At 37.0% G+C, this 17,462-nt stretch overlaps 1 protein-coding gene across 2 annotated transcripts; it reads right to left on the minus strand.

Moving 5' to 3' along the window:
• Window positions 1-536: 536 nt before the first annotated feature.
• On the minus strand, window positions 537-13,203 carry LOC131438059 (uncharacterized). Of its 2 annotated transcripts, XM_058607847.1 has the most exons (5): window positions 13,048-13,203; window positions 2,320-5,961; window positions 2,138-2,260; window positions 1,051-2,075; window positions 537-675 (listed from the first exon to the last, which is right to left on the minus strand). In XM_058607847.1, the coding sequence occupies exons 1-5, from the start codon at window positions 13,133-13,135 to the stop codon at window positions 667-669; spliced, it is 4,887 nt and encodes a 1,628-aa protein (XP_058463830.1). In that variant the 5' UTR covers window positions 13,136-13,203; the 3' UTR covers window positions 537-666. The 2 variants fall into 2 exon arrangements, with proteins under 2 accessions (XP_058463830.1, XP_058463829.1); XM_058607846.1 differs by lacking the exon at window positions 537-675 and having other exon boundaries at window positions 695-2,075.
• Window positions 13,204-17,462: the final 4,259 nt, after the last annotated feature.

Consider the following 17,462-nt stretch of genomic DNA (forward strand, 5'->3'; position numbering starts at 1 on the left):
CACTGGAAAGCTTCTGGAACCGTAGCGGAACACTCTCGGATACAGGCCGAGCTGTTTTAAATGATCTTTGTATCCCCACAACGATTCTGTAATTAATTTTGATCTAATTTAGATTTTAACTTACTAAATTATGTAGCAAAACCTCTACCTTGATTGTACCAGTTTGGAAGACAGGTAATTGAAGAACATTCTAGTAGAAGTAAGAGAAATAATGATTTCAGGTGCATTTTGAACTAAACACTTTGCAAGCAAATCCGTTACTGAACTATCTGCGTTTATTCAAATGCAGGTCAATCCCAGGTACCCAACATTTCTAGTAATTGTAAAGGAGAGAAAGGAAGGTACAAAACATAAGAGAACAAGAAATTGCGATGCAATCATAAAACTATCTATTTACAAAGTTTGTGTACATAAAATCAATTTACTCTTTGTTAAGAGTGCTCAACTCAAAAATTTCGCGCATTTGACTTTTAAGCCGATCCTGGTTATTTTCTTGTGTAGCTTCCAACACCATCAACGGCCAAAGATCGCCGAAAATTTCCATTAGAGTAAGTTGTTCGGTTTCGGAAACGTTTCCGAGTCGCAATTGTTGGATTATGTGCGGCACTAGACGTAACATTTCTGGATCCTGTAGATTGACCGGTTCTGAAATTGTATCTTGATGGTTTAGCGAATCTGAAAGTTCAGGGAGACAAAGTAATTTAGTTAGTTTTGAGCGCTAATACTTGTCTTTATTGTACGATTGTTCTTAAAACTAGTAGGTCTGTATCACAAATGACTAAATTAGTAACTCTTCAAATCTGGTTGCATAGTGTGGAGACTTTCGGTTACAGTAACTGCATCTTCCGCAGAGTTAATTCGAACCATCGCCAAATGTTCCGTTTCATCGGGAAGCTCTTCGAGAAATGGCTGCGTTAATGTTTGGTCCGGAGTCTGATCTTGGACTTCTTTCAAGATTATGTTTTCAGTTACCATATGGATGAGATTCGCTGGAGTTTCATCTGAACTTGCCTCTGATGAAAGAGAATCTAATGTTGAAAAAGTATTTACTTGTTCATTTCTGCTTGAATCTTCTACAGTTGTTAGTGTGTTGTTTTTCACAATCAAGTCGAGTTTGTCCGCAAGCAATTCAAACTGATCATTGGGTTTCCAATTCTCGTCAGTATTTTTGAAATTATTCTTCTCATCGATTAGTTTTTGTCTTTCATCAATTAAAATTTGTTTTGATTTTCTGTTATTGGTCAGAGGTTGAAGTTCTTGCAATTCTGTTGTTGGCACTAACTCATCGAAAAGCTCTTTTGCGTCATAGTTTTCCTCTTCCTCTGTCTCTTTACGAGCTTCAAATGTTGAATTTTTACTTTCGTGTGTTATTTTGTGGTCGATTGGTTCCGACTCGTCTGCTCCGAATGGGGAGCTATTTGTTTTGATTTGCGAGTTGTTTGAAGCCGGATTTTTAGTATTATTTGTCAAAAGCTTCACTTCTTCCGAAAGTATTTCACTTTCATCCCTGGTTTTCCAGTCCAGTTTATTCAAAACGTCATCACTTTCTATCAACATTCGATCTTCTGGTTCGTCGTCATACAAATTGGGATTTTCTGTCGGTAGAGATTTTGACTCGATCATTCGTAACTCTTCATCCTGTTCAATAGAGGCTTCTAACTCATCAACCAATTCTTTGATCTCAGCAGTGTCATCCTGACTGGTAATGTTTTGAGATGGCTGTTCTATCTGATCTAATTCTTCATCGGCGCCATAGTGTCTGTCGAAGTACCCGTCATTTGGCAATGGCATCTCACCTTGTTTCAGCAGCTCTAAAATTTGTACGATTTGGTTCCCATCTGGGAATTGTTTGTTCTGTACCAACTTCTGCAGTGATTCCAGTACAGCAGTACGATTAATGCGATTGCCATCGAACAATTTCATCACGTCTGTATGACCTAAATGCTCAACGAAGTCGTCTACGGTTGAAGAGGAAATGCGATCCCGTAACCGGAAATCGGTTTGCTCGTCTAGCTGTGCGAGGACACTGTTCATATCATGTTTGATGTAGAGTAATGCATTTTGATTGCCATCAACTGGAAATAGTGATTAGAAGACGTATGAAAAAACTGTTTGATATTATGCCTATTAATGTTACCTGAGCTAGAAGTAATGGTGTCCTCGACAGCATAACGTGTAGGTTTCGTTGGCTCTGAATGAGTATTGTAAACCGTTTGTTCATTGGATGAAATTAGTTGGGTAGGAATCTGCGATGCTGAAACTGACGAAACAAATTAATTCTATTAGTAAAAAAAATCGTATTTTACAACCCGCACTTACTTTCAGTTTCATATTTCGTTTCTGTTTGATTGTCTGAAGAAAAGTTTTCCTGCAACCATAGTGGAATAGAATCCGGATCGATTTCTGTGTTTGCTGGTATAACGATCGGGGTCAGATGTGTTTCGTACTTTTTAACATCTTCAATCATTGGCTGACTTTGACTACTTTTCGCTGGGAACGGTTCTGAATGGGGTTTTTCATCACTTTTCTCTTCGTTTACCTGATTTGCGATGTGTGAGCTGTTCGGCTCGGCAGGCTCTATCAAATCAGCCGGTTGACTTACATCGATCGGTTGGGGTAACTTTTCCGACTCGAACACTACATCTGGTTTGTTGTAATGGTTTGGAAATGCATAGGCATTATCGTTCTTATCCACTGTGTAGAAATAATCGTCGATAAAATCATTGATGACCGAATTCTCCAATTTATCGCTTTCTTCGACCTCTGACTGCGGAGTAGTCTCAGGCTCTTCTTGGGCAATGTAGTTGTTAACTTCAAGTTCCTCTTGGTATTCATCGGGAACATTTGAGTCAACGAATTGGTCAATAGACTCATTAAACGGAAGAAATTCAAACATGGCGTCCGGTTGATTTATGGCAAAAGTTGGATCCATTATCAGGTCGTCAAACGTTGCTTCATTGCCCGTGTCAACATAGTCCGAAAATCCATTTTTATTGACTAGTTCTATCAAACCATCGGAACCATCACCGCCAGTGGTCTCTCCAATTGATTCATGCACAATTTCGGATTCCTGTATTCCGTGTTCAGACTTTTCCAAAGGAATATTGTCAGAATCCTCCTTTTCCGGTGTGAGTTGTCTTTGTTCATCCTGCTTGATACCATGGTCATATTTATACGGTTGGTAGGTGCCACTTTGACTCCATTTTTGTCCCGGTAACCTTGTTATAGTAACACCGGTGTTTACCGGATTTTTCATAAAAATAGGATGTTTTGTAGAATATTTGTAGCGACTGCTTATGCTAACAACCGGCGGTGTTGTATATCCGTACGGTTTGTTAGGATACCACTGTTGCGGATTCAAAACCCCCGATTCTACTACTTTGATCGGAGGTTTGTTAGCATTTGGAGAAATTGAAGCATATTGCCAACTTTTTGTGAAAACTTCACTTGTTTCTGTTTTCTCAGTACTGGTTTCTGTTGTAATGTTAATAACGTGGGATGAGTACTTGTGTTGATCTTCCCACTGCGTATTCGAGTTGTTGGCAATGGTCACATTAACTACTGGCTCAACATTAATGGATAATAAAGACTCATTTACTGCTGCAAGAGACTGTGGCGAATGAACTCCTGTCACCAATTGTACTGGCTTTGTTGTGGAATTATCTGTTACTGTGACGTTGATCGTTGGCTCAATATGAACGGATAGGGTTGACTCATTCACCGTTATAGTTGAATTGATTGGAAGACCATTTATTATCGGCATAACAGTGGTAGTTTCTCGCACAACGTCATAGTAGTTATGGTAGGATGGTTTTGTAGAAACAGGATTATTGTCTTTATTATAGTCTGGTTGCTCAGGCCTCAGAATATTTGAATTGTTGGCAACTGTCACGTTGATTACTGGCTCACTATCAACAGATTGTATTGTTCTATTTGTTGTAATATTCGAACTAACTTGAATGGCTTCTGTTACCAGTTCTATCGGCATAACGGTCGCGGGCGGTAAAACAACGGTTGATCCTTTGTTTACATTATGATAGGTATTACCAAACGAGTTCATAATATCCGGATTTAGTGCTCCCCACTGAATGTTTGAATTGTTTGCAATAGTGACATTAATCACCGGTTCTACTTGCACGGACACGATTGACTCGTTGTTTGGCGTCCTTGGTACAACTGGAATGGGTTCTATCACTGGCAGAATCGACGAATTGTTAGCAATTGTTACATTTATAGCTGGCTCAACATCAACGGTTTTGTATGACACATTTGTTGTAGTATTTGGTTTAACTAAAAGCATTTCGGTTTCTGGTTCCACTGGCCGTATTGTTAAAGGTGGTGGAATGATAATGCTTTCCTGAACTGCAATATGATTAGCATAACCAAGTGACTCCGTAACAACAGGATTGTTAGCACCCCATTGAGTACTTGTATTGTTTACAACTGTTACATTCACCACGGGTTTTACTTGAATGGAAATGTTTGATTCATCATACGTAGTACTCGATGGAACTGCAGTAGCTTCTATTATCGATTCTACTATTGAGCTTGAGTTGTTCACAATAGTTACGTTTACCACTGGTTCAATTTCAACTGATACAGATGACTCGTTAACTGTTATATTGGGCTTCAATACAAGCACTTCAGTCACCGGTTCTATTGGCGGTGATGAAACCGAAATGGTTTCTGGCACCTTATGGTAAGCATTACTAAACGTTTCCGTTGCAGTAGGAATGACTTCCCATTGTGGATCAACCTGGATTGATGTGGTCGATTGATTTACTGTTGTGTTTACCAGAACAACATTTGTTACAGGTTCGATTGGTCCGCCAAATGAACTAGAATTATTTATAATAGTTACGTTCACCAATTCAACCTCAACGGATGCAGACGTTTCATTAAGTGTTATATTTGGTTTAACTAACAGCACCTCTGTTACTGGTTCTACTGGTCGTATTTGCGAAGGTGGCAGAACCGCTATATCATGATAGGTATAACTATTTGATTCTGTAATCCCGTAATGAAGAGTATCTGTCACCGGTTCTATTGGTCGAACCGTAAAACGTGGTAGACCCGTGGTAGTTTCGTATAATACATTGTAATATGTATAACTAAATGGTTCTGTAACAACAGGGTCGTTCGGTATTGGTCGAGGTGGCTCATCGGGAAGAGCATAATTAACAATGTCGACGCTTGGATCAAAGTTGTTTTCCCACTCACTTGGTAACTCTACTGGGTTTTCTACGTTTTCATACGACCATTCTGGGTCAGATTCCTCTTCGCTGGAGTCGTCGATGACAACCCATAATTCTTCAACGTCGTCCGAATCCCACTGCTCATCATCATTCTCGGTAATTACGTCGTATTTTTCATCGAAAGGTACTTCGCCCTGCTTTCCGAAAATGGTAGCCAATAAGTTGCTTATCGTCCAAGGTTTCTCTGTAGTTACTCGGTTTAGTGTTAGCTGACGAATTATGTCTTGCTCTTCACGAACTACATCAACGGTTAATCTATTGACTTCATCTTTCAGGCTATCCAACCTGGAACGGAATCCTTCATCGATCCAGTTTTCTAAATGAATTGCACTCAGTGTTCTATAAATTGCCGGTATTAGCTGTCGCTGATCATTGACAAAATATTCCTTGTGTAGCGAATCTGCTACTGTTGAATATTCTTGGTCTAAGCTTGTCAGATCTTCGAACCCATCGGTTTCGCGTAGCAGTCCACGAAGATAACTCTGAAAATTCGGTTCTAGAAGCTGCTGGATGATGTGATCCAAATTGGATGGTGGATTGGAAGGAATGCGATACACGGCGATTACTTGGGTCAGATAGAAGAGATTGAGTAACTGTTGCGACCAGTCATGGTGTGAAGGAGGATCTGGCCACGCCAATGCTCGATGTCTAAGTGTGTGATCTAGTATTCGTTCACTTTCAGTGTTGTAGTTTTCGCGATCAGTGGCTGTAAAGATAAAAAAAACGAATTTTGATTACAAATTAATGTAAAGAACCATATTATGATTCTGTTAACTCCAAGTAATGGAATTCACCAATAAGTTAAAAACATGTTTTAATTCACCCATACAAGTTCACTTGGCTATTCCGGTATCGAAATAGCCTAGTGAACTTGTGTGGCCAAATCAATTTTAAAGATATTATTTGAATCTAAGATTGTGAAAATCGAAAAATCGAAGTATGGATTAATTTGTAATTTTTAACCAGCATTTCATCACTAATAGTACTGTTGTTGTACCATTTAATTCTACTATGTCACGTCATTACACTCTCACAAAGTCACTATTTTCACAAAAGTGTATCAAACGTTATAATACAGATTCGAATTTCGGAATGTTATTTACATCCTTCTTCGGTGCATCGGTTTTATAAGTTTATTTTAAAACCGATACACCGAAGAAGGATGTAAATAATATTCCGAAATACGTATCTGTATTATATTGTTTGATACACTTTGGTGAAAATAGTGACTGTGAAAATAGTAACTTTGTAAGAGTGTAATGACATAGTAGAATTAAACGGGACAATAACAGTACTATTAGTGATAATATTCTACTAACAACTCAAACGGAAATCTAGGCACTATTTCATGCACCCTCGGAACAAGAAACCGGTATTGGCGGAATGAATTTACATGCTTTGCAAATTAGAATATTTTTCAAATCAATTTTGAAGAATCCACTTTTTAGAAAATAAAAAAAACACTTGAAATTTATGTTTTTGCACTTATCAACCTGTGAGTCCGGAACCAGGAGTTGTATGTAATTGAAATTCATTTGAAAACAAATTTTGTCAAAATCGTTCCAGCCATTTCCGAGGAAAGTTAGTGCTGATAGTTATTTTCACTAAACACCCCGTAATTCTGGAACCAGAAGCCGGATCTGAATAAATTGCAGGAATTCATACTTGATCATGGCACTTTTCTACTGTAACGAAGTTAATAGAAAATCGGCCAGCCATATTTGATAAAAGTAAGTGTACAAAATACACACATACATACAAACAAATGTTCCGACATGCAAAAATCGGATCAAATTGAGTGCAACTTAGTTTGGAAAACCTGTTTAAGTATGTAGGAATGCAAAAACCAGATAATTGTGTACCAAAGCTGGATTTACAAATGTTGCAATGGAAAAATCGTTTTAAATCTTTTTTTTTTTGCTAGAACCGGACAAAAACTTAACCGGTTCTACCGAAGTTATGCTGGTGTCTGTAGCTGTGGAACGCAGCATTGATCTGTCAAACCATGTAGTTTTCTAGATTTCATTAGGTCTTTTGTTAGCTTATATTGCAGTCTTGTTGTCTGTAAAGCATATTGATACTGCCACCGGGCTACAAAAACCGATTCTTCATAACTTCGTACTGAACAAATTGCATTTATGTTTTGCTTAGTGTTTATATGTAACCTTTTCTACAAAATTGGTACTTGCGTGTGAAAATAAATTGAAGTTCAAAGTACGCTTCCACTATCTCTTACAGAATGAAATGAATATTTTCCCATTACTACAATTATCCAATGAAAGTTCGGATCTACAATAGGCAAACTATCGAGAACTTTGAGTTTTAGTCATATTATTGAGTTCAATACGATGTCCTCTGCGTTTTTATACACGATAGTTTGTATTTGATGCCAGCTACAACTTTAAGAAGAAAATAATTTTGTATTTACTAAATCATTTTCGAAAATTAGATAATTTCAGTTTGTTTCCAGTCTTACTTAAGTCGGATGATTGTCTTTTATCCGAAACATTGGTTACTTGGTACATACCAAGTAACCAATATTTCAGAACTATAACCAATATTCGAAAAACTGTCATTGGAAATTTATTAAATAAATGTACCAGAACAAAATTTTCGAAAATGACTATGGAGATCATATTTGAGCCCCCTGAACCATGCCTTTATCTATATTTTAGGAATAGTTGAGTGCATCCACCGACTTAGATCATATTTAACCCAAGTAGCTTGCCAACTGGCGAGTGTTCTTTGGCGAGACGCGCTATAGAATTCGTTGAAAACAATCGGCCGCTTATAAATTTCACGCTCAATGTCACCACCTTTGGCTAAAAGATCGGCTCTTTCATTGCCTGGAATTGAGTAATGTGCGGGGACCCAGACTATAGTGATTTGATAATTATTATTCAATAGTCGTTCAGGTACTGTCATATTTTGCCCAAGAAAAACGGTTCATTCTTGAAAGTCAACTTTGAACGAATGGCTTCAATTACACTCAAACTGTCTGTGAAGAGGAAATAATACTTTGAAGATTATGTGACGATTATAATCCAGCTATAATGAACTCTAGGTTCTTGAAGCTTAAATGAATCCAGTAGCCTTTTCGATTCGTGATACATCCGTGTAATATATTCTCTCAGAGTCAATATGCCTGAACTTACAATAAAATATTCTTGGGATTTCCATCGAGTTCGAATAATTTGATAATATGGTAGTTTGGTGTTGCGTTTGATAAGACCCAAAACTGTGCAAGCCTTTGCCGTAACTAAAGAGAATTGTCCAGTAAAACGAAACTTACGATCGAAGACGATGCCCAAATCTTTAACAGAAAGTAATCGTGAGAAAGTAATTGCGCTGCATTTTTTTTATGTTTATACTCATACCGTTTCTGTCACACCCGCCAGTAACTTTATTAACGTCCATTTGTAAGGCTCAGCAATCCACAATGTAATGATGCGACACACTTTGATCGTCTGCATACATTACTTTAGACGACGATAATTCTCAGCATAGGTTATTCACGAAAAGTACAAAAAGTAGTGGTCCAAAATGGCTTCCTTGGGAAACACCTGATGTAATGTTGGAAAGATCAGAGAGAATAGATCCTACACGAACTGAGGCCGTGCGATTTGTAAGATACGAAAAAGTCTAATCAGTCAGGGAACCTACTTTGTCTCAATTTTTCTATTGCGAGCTGATGAGGAACACAATCGACAGCTTTCGAAAAATCGACATAAAACGCATCAACTGCCTGTCGCTTTTCGAGTTTGTCAATCAGTGTATAAACGTAGCTCATCATATTAGTCGTTGTTAATCGTTTTCTGACAAAGCTAAATGTAGTTATTGACGTATAAACGTTTCATGAACCGGAACGATTAAAGCTTCTTTCCACTTTGCCGGAAAATAACACTCAGCTAAGGAACGGTTGAAAAGCAGCGAAGCCAGTAAAGCTAGATCAGAAGAGCATTATTTTATAAATGAAGGTGGCAGTCCATCCGATCCTGGTCCTTTTGATACACTAACACGTTGCAGATTAGTATACACTTCACCTGCCGTAAGTACAACCGCTGGTAAGTTCAGATTATAAATCGGTAGGCTATTGAGGTACGATTCTGACAAAGGTGGTGAGTTATTACTTAACACACTTTGAAAGAATGACGCGAATAGGTTTGCTGAATCCAAAGCTGCTGTAGACGAATGATTTCCATAGAAAACATTATAAGGAATTCCTCGCGACGACGTTTTACTCCGAAGATAAGACCAAAACTGTTTTGGATCAGATTTTAAATATAATAGAGTAACACAGGTTTTTGGCCACTTAATATATTTAGGCCCATCTAAGAAACTTTATGGATTTAATCGATGTTAATTAACCCATGTTGCGTCAATTTGAAGCTAATTACATCAAATTACCTATTGCGGAAGGGTTTTTAAAAGATATTACAACATTTGGTGGCTATTTTTACAAAGGGGGTTAAAATAAAATCAATTCAAAAGTGGGCCAAAATACCTCTGTTATCCTATGTGTCAATTTAGAATAAAATGCGCACGCAATTTTCTCACTAAATTCTTAACCGATTTTCACAAACTAAGATGCAAATGAAAGATCTTGTAATTTTGACAAAAGTTCCCAAACGTAATCAGTATCTGACTGCCGGTTCCGGAATTACAAGCGTGATAAGCGAAAAATTGTCTATTTCTTGAGTATTCTTTCACAAGTGGTAGCGATAAGATGTGCATTTTTATACAACTGACTGGTAAATTATATAAAACTACTTTGGCACTACTAGACCCCGATTTCCGATTCCGAAAGTACCGATAGTAGTGAAAAAAGTTCCAAAAACGGGAATAAATTCAATTTCTCAGCAATGGTTAAACCGATTTTCACGAATCTTGATTTAAATTAAATCTCTCATTGTCTCAAAAGCTACTGTCAAATGTCATCCGTATATGACTTTCGATTCCAAATTTACAGGGCGATTAGTGTCAAAACGGATACATATCGTCAATAAAATGATGGTGCAAAACCTGTACACCCCGGTACCTAATAATACGGAAAAAAAGGAAACACCACCGCTTTTACGAACGATCCACATAGTGTGCTTTGACCGCCTTCGTACACGCTAGAGGGCTTAAAAACAGAGTTCGTTTGAAATGACAGCTTTGCTCCAAACGAGCAAACGACATGTCAAATACAATACTGCCAACATTTCGGATTAAATGTTTTGAATTGTAACCAACATTACGAATGAGATGTCATCACACTGGTTTTACACATTCTACTATTTACGACTATGACAACCTCCAAATTCCTGCTCTGGAAACAGAAAAAAAAATCTTGAATCGATTTCTCCTGAAATGTTAATGAGAAAGGCATCATCACACCACTAAGTGAATTAAAATAGGTTTTTCACCAATGAGATGCAATATATATAAATATTTGTAAAGTATATTTAGGATAATTAAATGTAACAGAATAGAAAAAAGTAGTCAAACACGTCGTTTTAGTCGGATTGAAAACGAAGCAAGACTAAAGTGTTACATATGAACAGATGCTATAGACCTTTCAGAGACCTGTGATGAACAATTAGCAAACATGGAAGAGAACGGTAATGAAAATATGTTGGCAAAAATGAATTATTTTACTTGAATAATTTTGGTGTTTGATGAATTATATCTCGACAGCGAAACTCTCAAGTTACCGACAGTGAGCAATTTATTATTCGAACAGAACTTTTGTTGGTGATAAAAGACATATCTTCCTTCAACATAAGATGAATGACACCAAGCAGAAATAACAGATCGGCTGAAAAGTTCGTATCGTTTCTATGAGAGGGCACCACTAGAATTAAATCCATACCATTTTCAGTAAGTACCAACTTTCAAAAGATACGTGCATAAATTTGACAGCATCTGATTATTAGTTTGTGAGATTTTGAGTGAAGCTACTTTTGTTATTGTGAAAAAAATGGAAAAAAGGAATTTCGTGTGTTGATGAAACACTACTTTTTGATGAAAAAAAGTGCCGCCGATACCAAAAAATGGCTTGATGAGTGTTATCCAGACTCTGCACCGGGCGAAGCAACAATTCGTAAGTGGTTTGCAAAATTTCGTACTGGTCATATGAGCACCGAAGACGATGAACGCAGTGGACGTCCAAAAGAGGCTGTTACCGATGAAAACGTGAAAAAAATCCACAAAATGATTTTCAATGACCGTAAAGTGAAGTTGATCGAGATAGCTGACACCCTAAAGATATCAAAGGAACGTGTTGGACATATTATTCACGAATATTTGGATATGAGAAAGCTTTGTGCAAAATGGGTGCCGCGTGAGCTCACAATCGATCAAAAACAACAACGAATTGATGATTCTGAGCAGTGTTTGGAGCTGTTGAATTGCTCCCTCATCCACCGTATTCTCCAGATTTGGCCCCCAGTGACTTTTTCCTGTTCTCAGACCTCAAGAGAATGCTCGCTGGTAAAAAATTTAAAAGCAATGAAGAGGTAATCGCTGAAACTGAGGCCTATTTTGAGGCAAAGGACAAATCGTGCTACAAAAATGGTATCGAAAAGTTGGAAGATCGCTATAATCGCTGTATCGCCTCTGATGGCAATTATGTTGAATAATAAAAACGAATTTTGGCAAAAAAATGTGTGTTTCTATTAAACGATACGAACTTTTCAGCCGAACTGTTAGAGACACCTAGATATGCAATGATACTACAACTTTGAATTTTCTAAAAAAAAACAATTGTTTTATGAATTCAAATACTTCTGGTGTGTTTCGTCGATCGCAAAAAAATTGCTGGACCATCGCTTAGAATCCCCTTAACCCATTTATATATCGTTTATTTATACCCGGCTTTAACTTAATTTTGGTCGTTCACCGGGTTCGGGTAACTATTTTTTTATTATTACTTTTTTTCTGTGAATGATGACAACAGACTATAAATGTTTAAACATTGTTTGTTTCCAAATTTTGTATATTCTTTCTTGTTGTTTCGGTAATATTAAAAAGATATTCACTAATCGCATGCTGATCTATTTTCGAAATGTAATCATAATGCATTTCCGGCAGTTTATGTCACCTTGATGTGTGAATGTGAAGCCACTATAGCATAGAAACGAATGTAAGGAATATTCGTAATTAAAAAAAATCAAACTAAAGTAAATAAAATAATTTAATAGGAAAATATAAAACATATCGACTATTTGCTGACCTATGTGTTATTCACAGTATGTTTATAATTTAGTGTTTGTGTTATTCCATTGTCATGTGTAGCACATTGGTATTGAGCTTTACTTTTGCAAGTTCTATTCTGAATTACGATTAAAATTGTTGAAATGAACACATCAGTCTTAGTATCATTTGTTTTTCAAATACCAACGAAAGAATAAAGAGCACTAACGTCAGTTTGGGAAAGTCAGATTGATAAAAGGAGGACATTTCAACATACTAATATGATATTTGTTATGTATTAGGTTTAAAGTACTATGTATTGTGAATGCTACGGCAAAGGTTGAAAGTATGTTACGGCAAAGGAAAACTTATGTATATTGCCTTATGAAATAAACGTATTCATGAAAAAAGAGGACATCTTTATTACATATCTATTTTAGTATCACTGAAAGTTCAATTGAAAGTGTTATTAGCTACTATTGCTTTCCGAATCCTACGAAACTATTAAAGTACACTTTTCTTTAATACTAGAATATAGCTACCCAAACTAACAATGTGGCACTAGATGCATCCAAATTCTCGAACACAAATCTCAAGTGCATGAATGTTTACTTACCATGGCGCTGAATTATTGTATAACTAAGACTACGGCCAAAGATTCCAGCCAACAAACACGCACATAGCACTATTTTTGCAAACGACATGATAGTGTATTATGAATTGCAATTAACTATACAGGAACACCGTTAATTTTGTTTCGCATCCTTTCTGCACGGATGATTGAGAGAGACTAATGCAGTACTCCGTGTGTTTTCATAAAAAAATGTATTCCTGAACACAGCAGCACTGTCCGCTGGACTTTCCGTTTATGTTCTGTCCCGTTTCAGCTTACGCACTTCATCGGTCAATTTTGCTACCTAACCATCACCATCATCTAACCTGTGTGATCAAAATGAAGGATGTTACATTAGCACTGACTACCCTCGGTGCACAATGATCCTTTGTTTGTCGCATGTACAGGTCAACCGTTTTCGCTTTTGATGCTCTTGTTATTCTGTTTGTTGCCTAAAATCAGTACTACTATAATTCTACAAGAAAGTATCTCCAAGGCCCTTAGTAATGGCGACAATACGTGACTAGACAACTGTGCGATCAACATCCATAGTTAGCATAATGGCTAATAATTTAAGAATCATACTTAAAGACTAGAAGAGTCAATACTAACAGAATTGTAGTTTGTTTGAAAATTGCCGCAAATGTACGTAATTTTGTTTCGATTGATAGTAAAAACTAGTCAAAAATTCTCATTAAACAAAATTGAATTCATTATCCTTATGCCTTATGCTATGTAATTTATTAGTATAATTACTTTGCTTACAGATATCTTACATATATCTTAAATCATTCATATGAAACCTGTATATGCTCCTGTGCTCACATTTACCCTCATATTCATCTATAAATGCATCTTAACTAATATTCAGCCTCAAATGTCGGGAAATACTTGATTATCTGCATTATAAAACGAAAATAGTAATACTCATAAATTGAGATTATAAGCTTCAGTCAATAGTAAAATAGTAATTATTTATTCTTAGTTTCCGGAAAAAATATTATCGTTTCGGTTTGTGATCACCACGTGATTCACGAGTAAGCAATTATCGTCATTTTGAATTCAACTTTGCATGCAACAGATGCACTGCAACAGAGGCATCTATGTAGCACTAGGATAAAATGGACTCGAATCTAGTACGGCGAAACACAACATGGTACATTTAAAATAAATTAGTCCCCATTTTGGGTTTAAGACATTTGTTCTCGATTCTTCCGATTCTGTATCATTCAATCGTTTTACATACCTAAAAAATCCCTTGTATGAAACTAGTCTCGAAAATTTTAACATAAGCAGATTCCGGAAAAAGTCTTCTATATATTTCGTATTAGAATCGTTTTCGTTTGAACGCATATTTTTCTTCTTGCCCATCGTACAGTGACATATTTTCATGACAGTATTACTCCATGATTGAACGATTAAACTAAAAGGGCATATTCAGTAGTGTTCTAGTTCTAGATGCATACTTTATGTCAGTTTTCAAATTTAAATCTGGATTTCATAACAAGAAAAACTGGCAGCCCCAGTAGTGTTTTACTCATGTTTCAAATATAGAGAAAATAGAGCGGCGTATGCCAGTTTTAAATTTGACAGAACTGTTCGAATAAATAAAACTAGAACGGCTTGCTGGAGATACGTTTGGGACTTCCGGTGAAACTCTCAAACGGGTGAGCACATTGCATCGTGTTAGTCCGGAGAAAATTCGAGTATTTCGCAAGAAAGAAAGGATTTTCATCCATAAGGGGCTGGGGTCCACTAGGAGATTAGCTCTCTCCGGATAGTACCAGCCTAGATGCCGTGTGGAATCCGGCGGAAAAAATGAACCATGAATAGATCCGCTGGGTTCCTGCTTCCATGTCGTAAAAGGCGACAATTGCCGGAGTTTCTTTTTCCTTTCAGTTATCAGATATTTTCAAAAAATGAAAGCAAACGTAAGAGAACGCTAGTGGAGGAAAAAAAGCAGCGAGAGCTTCAAACAGGTTATCCAAACCTACCAAATCTAAAATAATTAAAACTTAAAAATTGAAGAGGAGATTTTGATGTGAACTGAGTTGTTTCCTCTAATAAACGTGATGCATTTAATGTGTTTCACATATTTCATCATACTCGACCAACCTACCCCGGCCCGGGGGTTAGTCAGCCGATTTTTTTTCTCCACATTTTATTGTTAATAACTTTTTCCCTGATTTTTCTAGAGTTTCGAAAATTTCACAAATGTGCTCAAAAGATATATCTTCAAGACAGCGTAAACTGATTATCAAAAAGTCTAACCAGAATGAGTACAGAAATTCTAAAACGAAAACTCGGCCAACTAGTCCCGGTCTCCCATAACTATAGCATTTATGTTCATTAAGGAGCAAGACTCTTTGTAAGCGTATGAGTAATGTCAACAATGTGTGCGTAAAAACAAATTCCGGTGCGTCTTTTCCTGATTTTAATCAATAAATCTTTCATATGGTTGAAAAATAAGCCAATCGGATCATTCTGCTTAAAATTACAATTCAAGAAAAACGAAAATCTTAGTCTAAAACTCTTCCGTTTTCCTTGAAACTGCTCGAGAAAAAATATTTCATTTTCAGCTTACATCCACTAACACATTCGATTAGCAACAAACACATTACACCTATATGTATTTCCTCTTGCAGAAATTATTGCGATCATTTGCGATTTGATCATCTTACCATTTCATTTCATTCATATTTGAAATCTTTCCATATATGAAACATAAAACCTGAGATTTTGCTGAAAAGAAGACAATCGCAGCAGGAATACGAATCAGGTATGTCCAAACACTGCACTGCACTGCAGCGATGCCAGATAGTAGTAGTGTCATTTCCGTAGATTGGAATTTTTCTCGGAAGCGCTCACGGTGAAAAAGCTTTTTTTGCTCGTCAGACAAAACTTTTTTCCGTAGTTCTCCGTTGATAAATTTTAATTTCCGTAGATTTCCGTAGAAAAAATCCAATTCCCGTAGATTTTGTCTACGGATCCGTAGATCCGTAGAAAATGTTCGAATCCGTAGATCTACGGAGATTTCCGTAGATCTGACATCGCTGCTGCACTGCGTGCTTCATATAACCACCGCCACCGCGTGTATTGAGAATGCCATTGCGTGCCAGTGCACAAAGAGAAACACGAAATGCAATATCCGAAGCCACGGTGCTCGTGGCGCTGTTTTATTTTCGACTTCAGTGCTGCCTAGAGGCGTGCAAAACAGCTCATTTTGGTGAACAGCTCCGAACCGATCAGCTCACCAAAGTGAATCGATTCGATGTATCAGCTCATCAGCTCTTTTAGTTTGAACTTGAGGTTCATTTTGTGCGCCGTTTTTTTTATGCACCGGTTTTCTTTCATATGCATGATCGAAATTGAATCATTGATTTGCAATGATGCAATGAATGCAATGCGAATTAGTTTATCTTTAATTGATGTCGACTAAATTGAATCTCTTAAAGAGCCGAAGATCCGATCAGCTCGTAGCGTGTTCCCTTCGTCATAATGCAGTGAACTGGGTAGCAAATGAGTGAGCTGATGAGCTGCGGTTCTTTTGAAAAGAGCTGTGAGCTGTCAGCTCACTTCAATGATTCGATTCACTGGAACAGCTCAGGAGCGAATTGCCCATCTCTAGTGCTGCCCGAAAATCCAAGCACCGGTGTTTGACAATTACACGACCACCGCTACGAGTGCTTTTTCTACTGCGTTCGGTGTTTGTTATTCAACACGGGCACGAAGTGTAGCATTCAATACTCCTGGTGGTGTGCTCACGAGTGAAGGTGAGTACCGTGCAGAACGGATCCGTGTTTTTGCCATGCCTGATACGAATTAAGTTATAATCATCAATCTAAAATTTGTTAAACTTAAATTTCTGCGAAATAAGTCCCAATAATCATAACATGAAAAAAAAAATCTTCTTCCCAAATCATGACCCATTTCGTGAAAGAAAATCACATATGATCAAGATCAGGCATGATTACCAATTAATGTACATCCAAAATCGTTGATATTGTTTTTAAACCGGTGAGTGTTGTAAACATTAGTGACAAAAGAAATCTTTAAGATTTTTAAAATCATGGAAAATTGCTAATTTTGCATCTTTATGAAATTTAACGATGGGTAATGAAGAATATTTAAGGAGCATGTAAATCTATGATTTTTGTCAATTTATGCGTAAGGGTACTCAAATTGGTGAAAACAATCAGTTTGTAACTCTCGCAACGCGCTGGAAAGATTGCTATTAAACTTATGTTCAAGCCGTTTTTCCGACTATAGTTCATAAGTGCTATGTTCAACAATAGAATTAGTTTTAATACTTAATACGCATGCTTATAACAGCTTGAAATCTAAACCTGTTTTATTTTTGTAATCTGTAGTCATTAGAGACGAGGGGGTTTGATGGCTGCTGGAGAAAGAGAGATTGT

This window comes from Malaya genurostris, chromosome 3, assembly GCF_030247185.1.
Source record: "Malaya genurostris strain Urasoe2022 chromosome 3, Malgen_1.1, whole genome shotgun sequence".
NCBI classification, from domain to species: Eukaryota; Metazoa; Arthropoda; class Insecta; order Diptera; family Culicidae; genus Malaya; species Malaya genurostris.